The sequence below is a fragment of the Echinops telfairi genome, unplaced genomic scaffold, assembly GCF_000313985.2.
Source record: "Echinops telfairi isolate 266 unplaced genomic scaffold, ASM31398v2 ScPeMD7_7427;HRSCAF=8465, whole genome shotgun sequence".
NCBI classification, from domain to species: domain Eukaryota; kingdom Metazoa; phylum Chordata; class Mammalia; order Afrosoricida; family Tenrecidae; genus Echinops; species Echinops telfairi.
Genome location: NW_022111327.1, coordinates 2,037,724 through 2,058,058, shown reverse-complemented (window position 1 = coordinate 2,058,058; position 20,335 = coordinate 2,037,724). Strand labels below are relative to the sequence as shown.

Sequence of the window (20,335 nt, the reverse complement as noted above, 5' to 3'; positions counted from 1 at the left end):
ACATATCTAATGATCTCTTACACATTTGAGTTTCACAATTCTAAGGGCTGGGCAAACTTTATTTTTACAAACTGTGTGCATTTGTCCTTGTTTCCATTTGTCCCCAAATGTGATTTAAGAACCATTTGCAAAATGCCAGAGTCAACCTTATTAGCAATAGAGCCCCACAGGCTAGGTGAAGAGCACACCAAATGTGATTAATTGAAAAAAGAACAGAAAGTAGTAATCCACAATAGATACTGGAAGAAGGACACATTCCTTACAGCAAATATGCAACATTGTATTCATAGGGATTTTCTAGCATGACACAGTCACAGTCACTACGAGAGGGTGTGAGAATTTTAGTCTAGCAAATGTGATACTTGAGGTGCCAGAAATAAAGTTACTTCTGCAAGAGCCTTGCACATAGGGCCAAGCAGATACTGTGATGTGGAGCATAGTCTCTTCCACAAGGACATTTCAGAGTCACTGCAGTTGCTGCTTTACCACTAGCAACGTGAATCCCTTAGCACTTCATCTGTGAATATTGTCGTATGACTTCTCTTCTATTGCTGGCACTCACAGTCAATATGTATTTAAATTCAGACTCTAGTGATACTGAAGAAAAAAGGTAGGAAGACACATATTTGTACAAAACTTGTAGCAGGTCAAGATATATTTGGGGCTGGAATTCCAAATGTAAATTTGTTATCACACAACAGAAATGTGCACGTTCGATGGGTTTTCAAAGTTGTAACATATTTTGAAATACTGCAAGCAATAAAGGGTTGCTCAAAATCATCCTAAGTGAATGAACAGCTTATGTTTTCATTTGCTTCAGAAATGCACATCGTTTACCTACCTACCACTTTGCCTACAGATGTGCTTTCTTAATAAACCTAAAAGCTGTGATTAGTCTACAAAGGTTGTCCATTTAGGGTGAAGAAGTTCTAAATGTTTCAGTCAAGCATTTCTCAGCCGATCTTCCTCCGTAAACATCTTCCAGTTGGGGTGCCTCAATATTTCTCTCTTGATAACCCTTGTTTTTGGGTCACTCTATAAAAGTAGTTTCCCCCCCAACATAGTTGAGAATTTAAAATTAAACAGGCGTCTTTAAGTTTTTCTTATTTTAAAATACCATGTCAATACTGTTATATTCATAAATATAGGGAAGATAGCTCATCTTCTAAGCTTCTAGTTCACGGATCATCAACCCTATCCTAAAACAACAGTACGTGTGTGTGTGTCTTCTTTTCAAGAAGAAATTAAAACTATACATTGGAACAAGGTACCATACTAAAAGAGCAGGTCCTTCTTTCCCCCCACTATTCTAGAAATGTAAACAAAATACTTAAGTACAAAAGCAATTTCTGTGCCTTTTTCTTCAAACACCTTTTCAGCAACTCAATGATACTAGGTGTACTTTATGCTTGGTTTTGTAGAAACTATGTGACAGCACATAGCCAGTCAGAGGAATTGAGAATTTTCACTACCAAATATCACTGGTGAAACTAAGCTCTTTGGATGATAAAGGTAGCAGAGAACTGTTCCTCTGGAATTCTTGGACATCTTTCAGGGTATTATTAAGGGGCAGTTGTCCATTGTGTAGCGTGAGAGGCAGGTTACAGTAGGTGTGGTGGTTGCTTAAGGAAGGTACTGGAAAGGTAGATGTTGGCATCTCATGTTTGTAACCTCTGCAACAGTGCCTCATTTGCATTGAATCTGAATGATGGAAATCAGGGAGATCCGCTTGCGATGAAACCAGAGTAGCTGAAGTACTGGTCATGGCAATAGAAGGGATGGGTTGCAGCTCTCCGAAAAGTCCTTGTTCTGCAGAGTCTAAAACCTGGCACCGAGACAGCATTTCCTTTCTCTTGATGGGCATTTCGTATACTAAATGCTTCCAGAATTTGGAATTTAATTTGCTGCTTTGGGGTCCCTTCCACTTGATCAGGGACAGAAGTTTGATGCTGCGCTTTAGTGATTCCACTTCCTGGCAATTCACCTTCCCCTTTAATTCTGTACACTCAATCAAAATCACTTTGATTTCTCCACTGACTAGCATGTTATGGAGTCTGCTTTCCAACTCGAAAATACTCCATCCCCGTCTGAGAATATAGTCTGGAGTTAGCACGATAATAAGTCTTCTGCTTTGCTCAACACATCTTGTGAGATCTTCAATGTATGCTACAAATCACAGAAAGAGAGAAAGAGTAAAACAAAGACAGTGCCAATCTTTAAAGTATCAGGCTTGCGCTCTAGTCTAGCAAAGATTCCAGGCTTTCTCTAATGTACGCGGCATTCTCTTTTCTTGTATTGTCCATTCAGATACCCCGTTTCCTTAAAAATAGCTTCTAAGGAAATGAATGGCTTTTAAGCCGTAGTTTCTTTCCCCCTCAGCATTACTTACAGTGTTCTATTGCCCAAGACGAGGTCTGACTTCTTCAGAGCTTAGGTATATTTCAGTGTTTTCTCTTTATGTAATCATTTAACAGTAGGCAGGCTTCCAGGCTAACACTCTAATTAAACAAGCAATTAATAGGTCGGTGTAAAGAGAAGCAGAGCATTTTAATAAATGTGAGGTAATAACTTATGGGTTGGGTTTGGTTCTCTCCCCACCTGATTTTCTATGACTGAACATGGGCAGGAGCTGCATACACCAACTACCTTGAAGATTAGAGATGCTGGAAAATCTCTTCTAGATTCACATCTTGTTTCCAAGAATACTTTCTGGTATTTGCAAGTCAGGTCCTTCATTTTCCCCTTCAAACATGGAGATAGGGACGTGGTGTGCGTGTCCATGAGTTTAATTTGGACCAGCTGCTTTTTTGTTGCGAGGGAGAGACTAGTGGGAGTGGCGGGGCCGGGGGTGTTGGAACTAGCGGGTGGTGTGGAAAGAACCGTGAAGGAGGAGGGAGGGAGTCTATCAATTGAGAAGTCTTTGCTCCCCTCTGTGGAGTTGTTTTGTAAGTGAGATGAATACATTATGCCTTTTTTTCTGGGAGGGAAAACACTCCAGCTAACTCTAGAATTATTTATTCCCTGAAATAATCCCCGTGCAATCATGGGTCCCAAAATCTTATCTGCCAAAAAGCAGAACACATGCATGTGTTAACAAATGGAGACTTGGACACAGGTGCGACAACAGAAAGCTGTCTTTACTGAATAGAGCACAAGGGCTTGTCTCACGTACACTGCCCTCTAGCAGAAGCAGTGCTCAAAGAAAGAAGCACAGCAACATTTGTCACGACCAATCTGCTTTCAAAGAGGCACATCCAGTACATGGTGTGGGGCCACCGAGGAGCCCAGTACAAGCCATTTGTAAAGAGCTTAAACTTATTTTACAGATGCATAGTTTACAGATAATCTCTTTTCCAGGGTTTTATTTCACCACTTGGCGCACGAAAATATTCACAAGTGAAAATGAGCAAACTTTCTATATACCCTACAGATCAACACATTTTTTTCAGAGATACATAGAAAAATGTCTAACAATTTGTTCTTATTTCTGCTTTGTTTTTTTACTTAAAACATTTCACGACGTTTTCATGCAGTAGTTACAATGTTTTTTAGCAGAGGGGTAAGACAAATTCTAATTGGAGAGGCAATCTCTACAGAATTTTAGGTGTTTTATTTTAGCGATTAAGTATTCAAGGAGAAAAGAAAATCAGCAGTGAAATCTGAAAACAGAAGAAGAAAGGAAAAAACCCAAACCAAAGCAATAAAAAACAAACAAACAAAAAAAGAAAAGAAAACAACATCACCACCACCAACAAAAACACCACACCAGTAGTAATGAGGAAGTTATCACTCGGCAGTTATCACTTAGAGAACTGGTGAAACAGAATGGAAGGAAAGGTAGGCAGTTTCAATAGAGTGGAAAAATATGATCCCAATGTATCAACAGCTCTGACTCTTCCTTTTCTTCCTTTTTTTCTGCTCCCAAAAATAAAGAAGTTATGTGGGAAGCTTCATCATTAGAAGTTGGATCTGTAAGATACAGTAAAATAAACTATCATGCATCTTTCCCATTATTCTTTTCACCTTTCCTCAAAAACAAAAACCAAACAAAAACAAAAACAAAAAGAAACGAAACAACAAAACCAAAACAAACCCAGAATCATGGTATTAGTTCAGAAATCCATGAAAGTACAGTTTTACCAGGCAACATGTCGGTTATTTATTGTTATATGTTTCTTTACAAAATAATTGAACAAAGGATTACTGTATTGTTTGTCTTTCACAAATTACATTTAGTAACTAAAAATTTTAAAAATCCATTTGTACAAACCTTGTCAGCAGTACTTCCGTCACATAAAGTGTACCTCTATGTGCAACACAACAGATAGTCCCCAGGTTACTTCCAACTTAAAAATAACTCCTACTTGCCCTTTAAGGTTATTGTAACTTTGCCTTCATTTTGAAAACAACGGAACCAACCCTTCCTCAAAACAGAATCTTCATCACAGTCACCTTCCCTTGCTGTACAGACCGCATTTAAACTATCAACCAGGCTTGAGTCTTTTCTTACACTAAAAGGCACCTGTTCTGATGTCCCTAAAAATTCTTAAAAGACACAGTTCAGAATGGCCCTTGTTTTTATGCCAGAGACTGCCAGTATTTTCATGTGTGAGGATACAGTCTACATGGACTTTTAAAACTATACTGTTCAAAGCAAAAATTGTGTCTATACCTCTATCTACTTAAAGGAGCAATAAACAACATCATGATAAATGAAGAAAATACTGAAGTTGTCAAAGATTTTGTTTTACCTGAATCCATAGTCCCCACCCATGTGAGCAGCAGTCAAGAAACCAAACAATGTAGTAGAGCAAAGATGTCACTTTGAGGACATCCCAAACCACGGCCTTTTACATTGTCTCCTGTGTATGCAAAAGCTGGGCAAGGATGAGTACGCAAGACTGAATAGCTGATGCCTTTGAATGATGGTGTGTGTTGGCAAAGAATACCAAGCCCTGGTAATGTAGTGGTTAGTAGTTCCAAATGACCAGCGTCTCTGAGTAAGAAAGATGAGGCTTTCTGTTCCCATAAAGATTTACAACCTCGGAAACCCACAGGGGCAGTTTTACTCTGCCCTGCAGGGTGCTTATGAGTCAGCATAGATTTAATGGCAGTGAGTTTCACGAGAAGAATGAAAAAACCTGTCTTGGAAGAAGTACAACAAAGAATGCTTCCTCAGAAGGGAGAAGGGTGAGATGTTATCTCATGGACTTGGTCTCCCATACTTGAGGCATGCTATCTGGCCAGACCTGTTCCTGGAGAAGGACATCTGTCTTGCTCAGGGCCAAAGAGGAAGACCCCGAATGGGATGAATCGACACAGTAGCTGTGAGGATGTGTGGGAATGTAACAATTGTGAGGGTGCTGCAGGACTGGGCAGGGCTTTGTCTGTGAATTGGAACTGCCTTGGTGGCACCAAAAAAAATAACATCACCTACTTCTAAAAAAGCAAAGAAAAAAAACTTGAAAGGAAAATATACAGACACACATTAATTAATTTGACAGGGATCTCATCAGCTTTTCGTTGGCCATTTTCTTCCTAGAATAGGTAAAGGAACAGGGTAACAGTTTTCCCATTAGCAGAGTCCTCCCTCTTCAACCTTCTACTATATTTTGCCACTTGACAGCTAAGCAGAATGCTTCATTTGGGGTTCTTGGGATTTCCTAGGGGCTCATTAGGGAGAATTTTTATTTGCCCCCACAAGGAATGCCTGTCAGGGTAGATCCCTCTCAACTCAGCTGCAAGGGTGTGGGTGTTGAAGGGAACCTTGGAGAGAGGGAGTGGTCCTTGTCTCCTGCACACTACACTAGCTGTGTTTATCCTGGCAAAGCCTAATGGAGCGCTAAGGCAACCATCCAGATAATTCCAGCAGAAAACCTGCTGTGGAAGAAAAAGGTCTGAATTATCCTGGTTTGCCCTATATATACATTAATCATATGCACTGGAGTCAGTCAGTACATCACATTTTTTCCCTGGGTAGATAGAGCCCAAGTGTCCCAAAGAAAACATGAACCATTTGCTTGGGCCTCAATTCTTGTGTTCCATTTCACTTGGTGAAAGACCAACTGAAAGTTTTCAGATGTAAAGCCCACATTTCACTTCTTGGGATGGTGATCAGTGGCTGGGCAGCAACCTCAATGTTTGAAAGCAACTGGGGAGGTGCCTCTACGAACTGCTTGGCTCACAGGCAAAGGAGAGACTGTGCCCCAGCTTCCATCCCCTGGCTCTCACTCTGGTTTGCCTCTGTGTGCTTTTCTCCTTTTCTCCCTGCTTTTTTGCCTGCCTACTTCTCTCTTTCTTCCTTTCTTTTTGCGTTCGCCATCTTTTATGTGTCTTTTCCTTTTAGCTCCTTTATTTTCCATCTCACTCTCCCTCATCTCCCTTTTTGGGGGGTGGGTGGGAGGTGGGGCTCACCTCTCCCCTGTCTCTTCATTCTCTATGGCCCTGTGTTTCTTTTTATCCCTTTTCTCTCTGTTCCTTTCTGTGTTCCCTCTCTCCTTAAGTCCTTTGGCTCCCCACCCCCCCTTAGGGAAAACAAAGAGTAATCTAGCAATAATGGAATATATCAGTAAATTTCAAAGAGACGAAAGAGGCAGAATTAATACTTTCTACTTGTTAGTCTTTAGCCAAGGAGCTGTTACTGGCTTCTATGCAGCAAGTGGCCCAAACAAGTTCATCTTTAACCTGGGGACTGCTTATCTGCATTTAATGACTGAGAATTAGAACATGCACCTTTCTGTTTGTATGCCTTATGAGCTAAGAATGATTTTTATGTTACATTCAAAATTTGTTTAAAAAAAGAAAAGAAACATAAGATGATGCCACACAGACCATATGTGACCCACAAAGACAAGGGTATTTATGATCTGGACTTTTACAGAGAAAGCTTGCCAGTCCATGAAGTAGAGAGCAATCAGGGTGCTTGGGCTTGGAAAATTTCCAAATAAACTATGGAGAACCAGGTATCGAATTCGCACATTGTTGATCTATAGTGCTGTGGAGTCTGTAGTGTCATCCTTAACCATTGGTGGGATTTGCCCTGGTAGTGTTGCGGTTTTGTGGGAGACTTTAGAAATCTTTAAGAACCATTCAAAAACAACAACAGCTCTGTTATCACAAAGAGGTAACAAGAAAATATTTCATTTTGTTTTCAGTCTCTAAATCTATAGAACATATGATACTCATTAAATCTTGACCTGACTTGTCCAGGAAAATGTAGAAGTTGAGTATCGGAATCCTTTAAAATCATTTTTTTTTGCAGAAAAATATAATTTCTTAAATTAAGGGTTTATTCAGTCAGTCCTTTGCAAATTTTGGTTTGAAGTAACTTATGGTGAAGAAAAAGGCCAAAGGGGCTTATATCTAATAGGTTTGTTTGACTAGACGGGGCTGGGGAATCATATCAGATATGAAACAAAGGCAATTGCATGTAACTTGTTTGGTGTTTTCATTATTAGGTTTAAAAATTAAACATATATTGTTTTTGTTTTAAATAAAATACAAACAAAACAAAACAGCATACAAACTCATCACCATGGAGTCAGAGTCTAACTCAGGGTTGTCCTGTAGGTCAGAGGAGAATGGCTCCCACAGGGTGTCCAAGGCGGTAAATCTTTATGGAAACGGATGGCCCCATTTTTTTCCCAAGGAGTGACTGGTGGATTCCAACTACTGACCTTTTGTTTAGCTGCCGAGTGTTTGAACCACTTCATCACCAGGGATGGATCCATCGCACTGCCTCTCACCCACTCTCCCCCCACCCCCAGCAAATATGCACACATATATATGAGAGGGTATTAAAAAGTTTAAGGAAATTTTTGATTAGCTTTTAATCAACACACCCGTTTCCCGTTACTACAAACTTTGGAAAATTATTAGGCCTTTGATACAACTAGAGTCTCACAGTGAGGTATCTTATAATGTGGCTTCACTAAAAATACCATCTGTACTTTAAATAATAATGTTAAATAATAACCAATTGAAAGAGTTATACAGGTTGACAGCATGACTTTTTTTTTGGGGGGGGGTGTCTTGATTCTAATCCTGGCAGAGCAGAGACCCTGCATTGTCTGCCATAGAGATGGATGCTGCACCATTTTTAATAACTCCAGCTCAGGGGACAGAGCAGGGACACACTGTGTCAATCATGTGTGACACTGTTTACCCTACAAAAGCATTCTCTACTCTGCTCCCTCTCCATCATTGGCTTGATAGATTACAAATCATTAGTTAAGCTAAGTGTTTTAGGCAGGACTTCTTTTCTCTGTGGACTGGTCTGAGGGTCCTACGGTAATTCTGAGGAGCAGGTGGACCACTAGTCAACATGGATTTGCTGAGACCTCCTGGATTCAGGGAACCATGATCACTTATAGTTCTGCCATTGTAAGCTGTATTTATGATCTTTACTTTAAAGATGAGTCTGTACTTGTGCTATTCTCTCGCACCGCTGGGGGTACCAGGAGGCATGAGAGAGTGGACAGAATCCCTTCTGGAATACTGTCCACATTGATTGTACTTTGATTATGGCCCCCAGGTGTCCACATCACAGACACATGCGTTTCATTCCTATCTTCCTTTTCTCAATTCTTCACCGACTGAGAGTAAAGGAGAATAATTGGGGACACACTGAAAGAGACAGTGAGAGTAGCTAAGAATGAGAATCCGCAAAGTATACTTTCCCTTACCTCTTTTTCTTTCACCTCATGCCCTAGAAACCTGTAGATACAAATAACTCCCATCCATGTAACCTGAATATGGGTCAAGTCTATCTGCTATTTATATCATGTCTTCTATGGCTCCTTCAGTACTTAAGACAAGCTTATCCTGGTCTTTGGTACTGTTTATTTTTTAAAGACTTCTATTCTTTGTGCCACCCAAACACTACATCTCCTGATTGAAATTATACCTGAATATTCTATCTCTATTTCAAAATATTATGAGAACTCTCAGTCTAATAACCTTAATTCTTTCCTGGGCATCCTGGAGTTCAGCCCTTTCTCTTTTTGACTCTAACATGAAGGGAGAGTGGATAGAGCTCATTTTATTTGATGTAAGACATACATTGCACACAATGTGTTAACTGTCCATGATTGTTCATGTCACTTGTGCTTTACACTATGTAGGTCAGAGACTTTAGATTGTCTGGAAAAAAGATTTCGTGACTCCCCCAGGACAACTTATTGGAATGGTATCCAACCCGTCCAGGTATTAGAGGAGCCATGGACCATGAATCCTTGCATATCTATGTACAAAAAAAGTGTTTTGTATGCCTCACTTTAGACATGAGTAGGGATCATCTGACACCAGATGTATTCTCCAGCCATTTGTCATTTCATTGTCAGCACCCTCGCATGGCTCGGACCAATTGCAAAAGAACTGAAGATTAAACCGGGAAGGAGAGTCTTGCAAATATAAGAATTTCAGCAGACATTATGAGATTTTCCTTAAATGACTGAAAGGTTTTTAGAACATCCCACAGAAAATTGGGCATGGAAACAAGTGGAACAACAATTTGAGGCTTCCGGTCAAATTCATAAATGTCTTGTTAGACAGACATGGATGTGAAACCCTGTGCATGCTTATATTCGAGGTCACTATTGTCTCTGCTGGTGAAGCCATGTGGATGAGTAGAAGAGAATGGTGCAGAACGAAGCTCTGGGAGGCAGAAGAGCTAGAACTAAAACAATGAGAACGCTCGTGCCTTGTGAAGCATATGACTAAGTTCTCTGAACACTTTGTGTAGAAATTGTTGGATCAGAAACTACAGTGCTGTGCAAACCTCCACTCAAAGCACAATAAACTATTTCAAGGTAGCTATTGCGGGGGGTGCCTTTGAAAATTTAAAATAATTTTTAAACTTAAAAGTCCATTTATTTCTATGTATGATCGTAATAGATTTGCATATAGACTTCTAAGCACCTTGCTTGCTTTCTCTTAAAGATTTAGAAATGCTACCAGAATGGGTTCTTCCTACTTTTGTTTTTAGAATGCTATTTTCTTTATCTGACTCAGCTCAATCAAAAAGCCATTTACGCTTTTTCTCCCTACTGTTAGCAGAAATACAAGGAGATAATATAGGTCCGAAAGCCTAAATGGTACTCATCCAGAAACCTCCCCAAGCTCAGAATCTCAAAGGCACAGCTGGGTTCTGTTGGTCACATGTCAGCTTCAGAGTACATCTGTTCATTCCTAGAGGATCCACTAGGCCCCATGAACACAATGTGCTCTGTGTAGAGTACTTTACACCACAAAATCTAGCAGCTGCAGGAGTGAGAAAATCTCTACTTCTCAAGTTTGTGTCTCTAGGCAGTTCGAGTAGGGTGTTTTCTATCTGGCTTTCTTTGGGTTGCCTGTCACTTCTGACATTCAGATGCCTATTTGGCAACAAAATGGCTTTAGCGATTCTCAGAGACAGATGTTTCTAGCCTGGGAAAAGACAGACCACACTTTTACTGGAAAGTAAGAGTGCTTGCCACATTCAGGCAACAAAACAGAGAAAATGCAAGGTAGATCCTAGCCACAGGTTGAAGAATGGAAAGGGAAGTTACTGCCAGGAAAAGAATGTCCAGACCGAAAACTCCATTTCAGAATTGTGAAAACTATATTTCCATCCACCGTCCTCTTCTCGGTTGGGTCAAGAGGGTCAAAAGACAATGGTTTGCTGGTAGGGCAAGTGAGGAGGACCCAGTTACCTCCAGCTCACCTGGAAAGTGACATCTCTGTACCCAAGCTTTTGGAAAAGGTTTCTAATATGAGAGAGACAGACAGACAGACACTTAGAGACCATTCATGCTCTTTTGAAAACTATACACACTGGAACCTTGTGTGTGTTGACAAAGTTGTGTCAGAGTACCATGAGATTAATGCAAAGGAAAGTGAGGAGAAGGCAAATGCCATTAAACACAACTGGGTTTATGTCACAGACTTTGCTAATTTGGTTTATAGAAAATTACTGCCATAGATCAAGAATGATCTTATGAAGTCTGCTTCTACAGCCCTCCAAGGCTTCAGTACTAGTTTTTAGAGGAAGGAGTAGTCTTGGGTCAACATGTTTTAAATGAGATGTGAGGGACAAACATAACTTATGATACTTTAACTCGTCCCTCCCCTCAGGAATGTGTCTATATTTATATAGCATAACCTGTTAAATCTGTACTAATGGCTGCAAATACCAGCCACAGAAGCTTCTTTAATAACATACATACACCAAGTCCAAAATATTCTCCTCTGTCATTCATGTGTAAATCAAGTATATTATTCATATACTTCATCAACTTCCTGAATGCGTGCTAAAAATGCCAAGGAAAAACTCGTTAATCGTGACATGGTGACTACTCAGCTAATGTTGATGGAAAAGAAAAATTGTCAAAGGGTCTTTTTAAGAACCTCTGCAGGTTACACCCGCAAATCAGAATTCAGAGAACATGCATTTCCTCGTTCAGGAAGGAAGGATTAAAATCCAACACCCTCCTGTGGTGGCACCTAACAACTATAGTGTTGACCCAGTGACATATTTTGTAAAGGACATCTTCCTGTACATCACTGAGGATTCACGTCTCGAAAATTCAGCCTCCAGACTGCAGAATCTCTGCCCATCCAGACACTCTCTTCTTGAGTATTTTCAACGTTTTCATTCTTTTAAATGACAGAGTCAACTAGATGGCTACCTCTTATCATCTTTTAGAAAGTGTGTTATAGGCTTTAATCCTAAAATCTTATCCTTTTGAGCTAGAAACAAGACAGTCACCCATGCGTCTCTGTGTCTTTGAGGTGGTAAGTAAGTGCCATAGCCCAAGTCTCAGGCTCTGTGGATCACTTGTATTCCGTGGGTCTTTATTTCCTTTTCTAATATGTATAATGTTAAAACAATGGTTTCATGTTCTGGAGAAAGAGAGTTAATGTTGAAATGGTCAAACCTGAAGACTTAAATCTTTCACTCACTGGCGTTGATAAAGATTAGGTATAGTAGTGCTGTTTTGGGATACAAGAAGGTAGAAAGGCCGGCACCACATTAAATCCTATTCAAGATGATGACATATAGCAAGACCAAAGCCAAACCCACTACCATAGATTTGATTCCGGGTCATAGTGACCTTTTATAGTCTTTCTGAGACAGTACATCTCTAGGGGAACAGACAGCTTCATCTTTTTTGGTGGGTAGTGTTGATGGCTTTGAACAGCCAGACATTCCCACAACACTGCCATCTCTCATTGGCATGTAATAGAAATCCTAATGAAGCAACGGTTTTATTTTAATTCATTTTAGGGTATTTTCACTCTAAACAAGATACTCTTGGCAAAGATCTACAAAATGCAGAGCAATTCGATGGATTAGGCAAAACACGAAGTGGGAAAGTGGTTTAACTTTTTGTCTGTGATTGCTCAGTCACTTGTGGATAATCGTTATAATAGCTAAAAAATTTAATAAAAACAGTGTAGTCATTAGTTTGTTATAAGAACTGAAACATCTTCTATTAGTTACCCACAATTTTTTGTTTCACCGACGAGCTCCTTTTAGCTTATACATTCATATTTTTAAGAGAAAATGCCATTCAGATGATGTTCTCCAAACTATAAAACTTTATGTAATTCATTCTCATTATTTTCTTCTGTCTTAAAATCAGCTCTGTTTCAGTAAAATCAACAAGCATCTGATGGGTTTTAGAGCATCTGATAAGGTTAAGTTTTCTGTTAGATGAACACCGGAGTATGAATGTAAGTGAGATACAGTACCTGCCTTCATGGAATTTATAATCTTGCTGACCAGACAAGGCATAAATATATATATATATATCACTACATAAAATTATAAAACAATACAAAAATATCACATAACAGAAGCACAGCATTTTAGAGTCAAAGAAGTGGATAAGATATGCACCAAGAACTCTAGGGCTGGACATCTTATTATGGGCTTTTCACAGAAGCAGTGATGTCAACAAAGATAAATTGAATATGTCAAAGTAGAGAAGACTGTTATGAACAAAAGCAGTGTGGTAGGGCAATAGGAATATATAATATATGTCAAGGGCACAGAAAGACAAACTAGTGAGGTTAGGGTGGATGATATGAGTAAGAAAAATGGTAGGAGACAAGGTTACGAGATAATCAAAGCTGGCAGCAGACATTAAAAGGGTTTAGTTAAGGATCATGAATTTTGTCCTGCAGGAAATGGTGAAAAATTAAAGGCTGTAGAACAGGGGAGTGTCATGACCAAACAGGTGTACGTGATATTAGTGGGGCCAGATGGATGGGAAGAGAGGTGAGAAATATAGAAAGATAATCAACATAGTAGAAGTGGGTTCAATAAGGTCTGTAAGATAGTATAAGTGGGAATGGAAACGGCATAACCGGCATTGGATTTGGGGGAGAGATACACAAGAATCAAAAATAACTATAAAGTATCAGAATGTTCCTCAGGAATAAATCAGAATAGAAATGGTAGTTTGATTCATGAAAAATTGAGTAAGAGAGGTGAAATAGGATAGAAACCTTGGGAAAATGTTACATTTGTAAGGCAGAAAAATAATGGACCAGTACATATAGCCTTTGTTCCTTTCAATGACATGTAAGTTTGCTTGGTCATACATGCACATAAATGTAGAAACATACACGTAGGCTGAGAAAATAGATGAGTAACCAAAATTCAGTTAACTTGATTTGTCTCTTCTCAATCTAGTGAACATGGCAGACTGTTTATAATTTAAATGAAAGTCATTGAGGAATAGCACGATTTAGCTGAATGAGAACCAGAGTCAGATCTAGGTTCTGAACTTTGCATGATCATTTGTCAGCTGTCTATTCCAGACCGGCTTGAGGATTCATTCTTCATTTGTAAGATGAAGATTGTAATATTTGCCCTCTCTCAATATAGAGTTACTGTAAAGATGAAATGAAAGAATGAATGTGGAAACATTTTATAAACTTATACTGTCAAATCCTGTAAATATACATCTTTATTTTCTACTATGATGTAGATCTAAATTATCATGTTTTGATTGTAATCACCAAATAAATCTCCTTTTGTCAGTGAAATCAATATAAACATATATGCAAACCTTTATAGTACTTTTCAGCCTCATCCAATGATACGTTTAGCTGTATCAGGGCAGTAACCATATCTTGGGTTTCTCTTCTATGTATTACTCTGTATAGCACTCTTTAACTGGAAATGGAATTAATTATGGTAGCTCAAGTATAGCTTCTAAAATATAGTATAAACTTAAAGGTAGCATATAAACCCATCGTGTCCAATACTTCTTGAAAATCATTTGAATAAATGGTGGAAGCATTGTATGCTATTGCTTTCTATCCCATTTTAAGTGGATTTTTCTCTCACCAGTCCATGAATGAATCACAATGTATAATGAGTAATAAGACGTAAAGGCTTGGATTAAAGGTTATTTGGGACAGTTGTTATAGGTATGAAAAAGCTTTAACTGGTTTCACAAATAACTTTTTTAAGGATCATTATTTTCTCAGAACACTAAGGAAAAGTGATTTTTATCAAGGTAACAACTTCCATTTTAAAACTTAAAATACAAGTGAAAGTTCCTTTTTAAAATTTACATGCTAGAAATCAGAACACAGGAATTGGGTAGACGTTTGAATTTAATAAAATTTCCTGTGAGAAGCAAATATGCAAATACTTGTCCCTGATGTTTGACGTGTCCATATAACTTGTTAAAAGAAACCAAACATTTAAAATCCAAACATAAAAGTACTTACTTCCACTTGGAATCAGGTCTCTTTCTGGGATGAAGAGTTTATATCCATAGTGTTTTTCCAGTACATCTGGCAGTATTTCAAGAGCAAAATGCTCTTCTTCAGGATTGTCACAGTCTAAAGTATCTTGATCCACTTTTGTGTAAGAGAGATAGGCATCATATTCTTTATTGTCTTAAATTTAAAGAACAATAAAAGGGTTGTAAGTATTTTCAGATTCTGGAAGTCTATATCCCCCAACAGACTAGAATAAGCACTAAGTGACTATGTTTAATAATTAGGTGGTGGGGGTGGGGGTTTGGGAGCCACCACATGTTTTACCACAGGAAATCTGGTCCATGTCAACATAACCTTGTCATACGATGTGGAATTGAAATGGTTATGCAATGGGACAACTACAGTAAAGACAGAATAAGAGACAGAATTATTATTTGTGATTTTCACTGACTATGCATATCTGTAATGTGTGTTTGGATGCAGGACTACATAGACTGAAGTCATGAACCCTTTTGTGCCAGTTGGCTTGGCTCTTCTAGTTGGTGACAGATTATACCTTGTGTGCACAAATATGTGCAAAATATCCAAGAGGGGTTGGGCCCTAGAGTGTGGAAGATTGAAATAATCCAGCCTCACTCCTGGAGACACTACTCCCAGCACATACCATACTTCCAGTTGGTTAGTGTCGTCATCTCCATATACAAAAAGCAGTTCATTACCAAATATTAGAGACAGCAGCTGGGTTTTATACAAGTGCCCTGCCTATTATTCTTGTTCAGTCCATGGCCAACTAATTGGACACAAACTTCCAAAAGAAACCTTTGTTTCGAAATATACATCCTTTCAGTCTTGCCAAGTTAGGTTTCCCCCTCACATATTTATTCAGGGAGTTAACTGTGCTTTGCAAGTGGATTTTTTCCTCCTTTGCTGTATTGGCTGAGAGCCAGCCTCTCCAAAAAGAAAATGTGCATATACTCTTGTGTGCATAATTCCCTGCAAAAAAGACTTACTCAAAAGTGATCTATCTGTCCACATAATAAGCTTTATAAGAGCCACGCTGAAAAAAAATGACAGTATTTTCACAATTCCCTTAGATAGAGGGAAAATTCTTTTTCAAAAGCTGCTGCTGTGAACAAAGGACCGTATGGCACTATTCGTACTTCTTCCAATCAGTTACCGAGAAGTAATCATGGGGTATGACTGGCAAGCAATACAGGGTTTGTTTCTAAAACACATGAACATGGCCCATGAAAATATAGGCAATTAAAATAGAGCTAAAAACCGCACCAAAACATGACTTGTAGAATAAAGCAGCCACTCATTTACACCATGAGTGCTACGGATCTGTCTACTAAGGGAGCAGTCAAAGATAGACCTATACAGAGATGGAAATACCCTACGGCAGGAGGAGGTGAGACCTCCCTGACTCTATTGTCCTAATAAGATTCCAGCCTTCACCATCTCCACATGGTAATTTATATAATGATAGCACCCTAAAGTTAGGAGGGTTAAGGCTCTTCAGCGTGTCCTCTGGCTGGAAAGGGGCTTCCATAAACCCTGATTGGGTTACTTGGTTGTCTAGAAGCAGATGCACACGCAGGGCTGGCCCTAGATTGTTGAGGAGATCATTTGGCTTATAAGTGGGGCACATTCTGTTGTTAAGCATAAAGGTCCACTTAAAAGTGAGAATGTTCATAAGCAATGCTAATGTAAGAACCTCCTGGTAATCCTAGCACCTCTGCCCCTGTTCCAATCAAGAGCAGGATGCACCTGCAGGCCCTCGACATTCTCTTACTGTAATTACACACGTGGGACCCAAGGCTGCCGACGATACACAGCTGGAAGAATAAAACAGGCCAAAGGACAAACCGCCCCATTCCTCTGAGCAGAGATATTTTCGTGTTCTTGTTGAATATTATTGCTGTATTCAACTCGATCCTGGTTTGCTCTGCTTTTGATACATATCCAATCTCACAAACCTCCCCATATCCAAATATTGCGAATTTATTCAACAATGACTTGTTGAGCTTCTACTGTAAGCTGACCTGCAATAGCTAAATGAATCTATTGCCATCTGACCAGATCATTTAGATGCCTGCCCCAAAGACATTTGCCCTCGATGCCTAAACTCACAAATGTCTAGTCCTACCCTCTCTCGCTCCCACTTTTATTTGATTACAGTTACATCTTGCAAAAAGGCTGACCTCCAGGGAAGCAGTCTATATCCCAGATCAAGTCATGACACAGAACATAGATGTTAAGAATATATTTGTCCACGTCTGGATCCTAAATAGTGCCTGAAATGTGATAAGCGCACCATTCTCTAAAAAATGTTCGCTTTTGATTTCATCCATGTCTCTTTAAGAGACCCTACAGCTGAAGAACTCATGGTGGCTGGCCAGAGCAGGACGAGAGCTCTCCAAGCCACCATGTCTGATGTCCCAGAAGTTATGAGATGCCAGCTTGTGAGCCAGAAGTGACGCAGATGCCACAGTTGAAAAAATTCACTTCAGCCTTCTGGAGACAGCCAAGAAAATCTCGTGAGTAGCCGCAGCTGTTGCTCTCAAACAGGAACAAGATGGATAGAGCAAAAGCAACAACATGATGCAAATAAGATTAACACTAAGGCCTGAACATTGTTTCTAAACCTAATGGCAACTCAGGGACACCAGTTTCTGAGGCAAGGCTAATACACCTTCCTTTGTGCTTAAATCATGCGGGCTCAGATTACCTGAAGAAACAGAAAATAGAGCCCAAAGCAGACAGAGGACTATGAGGAAGAGATACTGGCACAGTGGTCAACATAGGCATTCTAGTCTGAATGAAGAGAGGAGTCATGAGGATGAGAAGCATGCCAGACTATCTGTGGAAGAATTTTCCTGTTGTCACACCTGTCCTTTCCTACTTATAAATCTAATTTTAATCCTGATCACCATCAGGAAGACATTCCTGTGTTTTCCTGGGGCTATGCTAAACATAGTGCTAAACTCTTAGTTTCTTAACTGCAAAACTGCATCTGGTTGATTATTGTATTCACAGTGTCTACTATTAACTCTTTGCCATCGAGTCAGTTCTGAATCAGAGTGGCCCTATAGGACAGAGTAGACCTGCCTGTGTGGGTTGCCAAGACTGTAAATTTTTATGGTTGTAGAAAGCCTCGTCTTTTCTGTGAAGTGGCTTGTGGTTTTGAACTTTTAACCTTGTGGGTAGCAGCCTAGCACATAACCCACTATGCCACCAGGGCCCTTTGTCTTCTATAGTGTCTAGGATTTGTACATAGTCAGTAACTCTGCGTGTGCATGCGTGCGCGCATGTGTGTGTCTGTGTGGTGTTTATCTTGATAAAGAATAGAAATTCATTTTGTGTAGTACCTGCCACATAGTAGACAAGTACTTGTTGACTGGATACCTAAAAGGTATATTAAATGAAGCAATCAGTGTTTTTAGTTGGTTGACATGAAGTAAAATATGGTGAAGAAGTAAAAGTTTAGTTAAGAGTGTTCAGGAAATGTCACTATAGATACGGACCATAGAGAAAACATGAAGAGAATGTATATGGTTAAAATTTGACTTTATCTAGGGAATTCCTGTAGGGCCGCCCTTGCTACCCTTGAAGAATGAGTAGGGACAGTGTCATGGTGGGGAAAAAAATCCTTGGTGCAACTTTTCTGACCATTTTCTCACCAATGCAATGTTCAGTTTTCTGAAAGCGTCTTCCTCTGGAGCTACAGTGATCTTCTCATGTCCTTTGGTTAAGGTGACCAGACGTCCCGATTTTGGTGGGGCAGTCCCGATTTTTGGCGTTTTCAAAAAGTCCCGATTTTTGGGAAGAATGCATGACAAGCTAGGGAACGGTCTATTTGGTCCATATAAACCAAATTTTAAATCAAGAACACCACCCCACCTCCCACCCCCCCCACCCCCCCGCCCCAGTCAATGGTGTCCCGCTTTAAATCTGGTCACCTTACTTGGTTCCTCTTTTCAAACACCAAACTCATAGAGACTCTTTAGGGCAGAGTATAAGTGTCCTCTGTGGAGTTCTAAGAGTGTAAAATTTTATGGGAGTAGAAAGCCTCCTCTTTCTCCTGTGGAGAGACTGCTGACCTTGTGGTTAGCAGCCCAGCGTGTAACCCACTAACACCAGCTACTAGGGCTTATGGTTTCTCTTTGGAACCCCACAAAAGCAATTGCCATCATCTTCTGAAGTGATCTCTTTGCTTTGAATTTACCTAGCCCAGGAGATCTCCTTGGAATCCACTGTTTTGTTTGACCTATTTTGAATGGCACCATAATAAAACTAAGCAAACTGTATTACTGAGAGGACTTGTCTGTAGCTATCCACTAATCTCAGACATATGTTTAAAGGTGTTTTGGTTGCATGTATGAACTGGAAACCTAGTGGTGGTTACTTTTTATTTACCCCATGAGAATGGATGTTTCAAAAAGGGGGTTAAAGTTCAGCCACACCAAACACCTGCTGAATTGTTTTTAGTTTACCACTTAGCTATAATATAAAATTCAATGAAGACTCTAGAAATACTACCTAGTATATCCACCCACACACACACAATGAATCTGGAAACAATACTTAACAGTTCTCTAATCAAAATACTTTAATTAACTGAATACCTTTCATCACATGGCCACCTGGACACATTGGAACTGTAGATATATATGTACAATGAATGATCAGGTACTCTGGGTTATTTGGTATGGATGAGAAACGTCATTAATTATTACAGATTGATTTAATACTGTCATTTTTTAGATGATAAAAAATTGCCTACAATCATGAATCAAAACAAGCTAATCAGAGAAGCTTCCTTTTCATGCTCATTTGCATTAACAGTGCATCCTTTATATTGTTATTTGGGTGCTTTAGCCATGCACTGGCATCTGTAAATGAATCAACTTTTCCTTGATGGGATAGTTCATCTATTTATATTACCTGAACAGAAGATAAAGAGTTGTATTTTAATACTACCTCTGTATTTAAGAACAGAGAGTTACTGAACACATTTTTCTATACAGTAAGCTTATCATAGAATGGAATTATGGTTGAAACTAGTCTGAATTTCCCATTGTAAGTATATGTCCAAATAAGAGTCTCTAATACTTTAAGACAGTCTAGTACAAATAGTGGTAGGTAAATCCACTGCTTGAAAAGTCTGCAAGCATACAGACTCCTTAAACTGCAATTCTCTGCTTTACTAAGATAACATAGCTGTCAACATAGCCTAAAATCATATCATTGTTTAAGTACTAGTAGCAAGAAGACCTAAATAAAAATTTCCTCAGAGATGTTGCCATTATGTCACCTCTCTTTCATCTATCACTACAACAGGAAAGCAAAATCATACACCTCTTTCCTTTCAGGCAAGACCACCAAAAAGTAGCAAAAAGCTCTAATCCTCATTATTTCAATACAATGTAAACAAATTTTTAAATCATTCCAGATATATGCCACGAAAGCTTATAGTTGTTAGTGGGTGAAGATTTTTATGAATATAGAATAGGATGTCATGATTTCTTATTGGTATTGATGTGTACATGGTAATTTGTTCCCTTGAAAACCCAAATAAAACAGAACAAATCATTCTTGAGTGGGCAGAGAA

General features: G+C 39.2%; 1 protein-coding gene across 1 annotated transcript in view; it reads right to left on the bottom strand.

Moving 5' to 3' along the window:
* Positions 1 to 1,263: 1,263 nt before the first annotated feature.
* Positions 1,264 to 20,335, bottom strand: part of IL1RAPL2 (interleukin 1 receptor accessory protein like 2) — a 1,497,587-nt gene continuing 1,478,515 nt past the window's right edge. Inside the window, exons 10-11 of the mRNA XM_004710023.2 lie at positions 14,728 to 14,898; positions 1,264 to 2,166 (exon numbers count right to left, since the gene is read on the bottom strand). Of these exons, the coding sequence (XP_004710080.1) occupies positions 1,469 to 2,166; positions 14,728 to 14,898 (869 nt within the window). The 3' untranslated portion in view covers positions 1,264 to 1,468. The remainder of the gene's footprint in view (positions 2,167 to 14,727; positions 14,899 to 20,335) is intronic.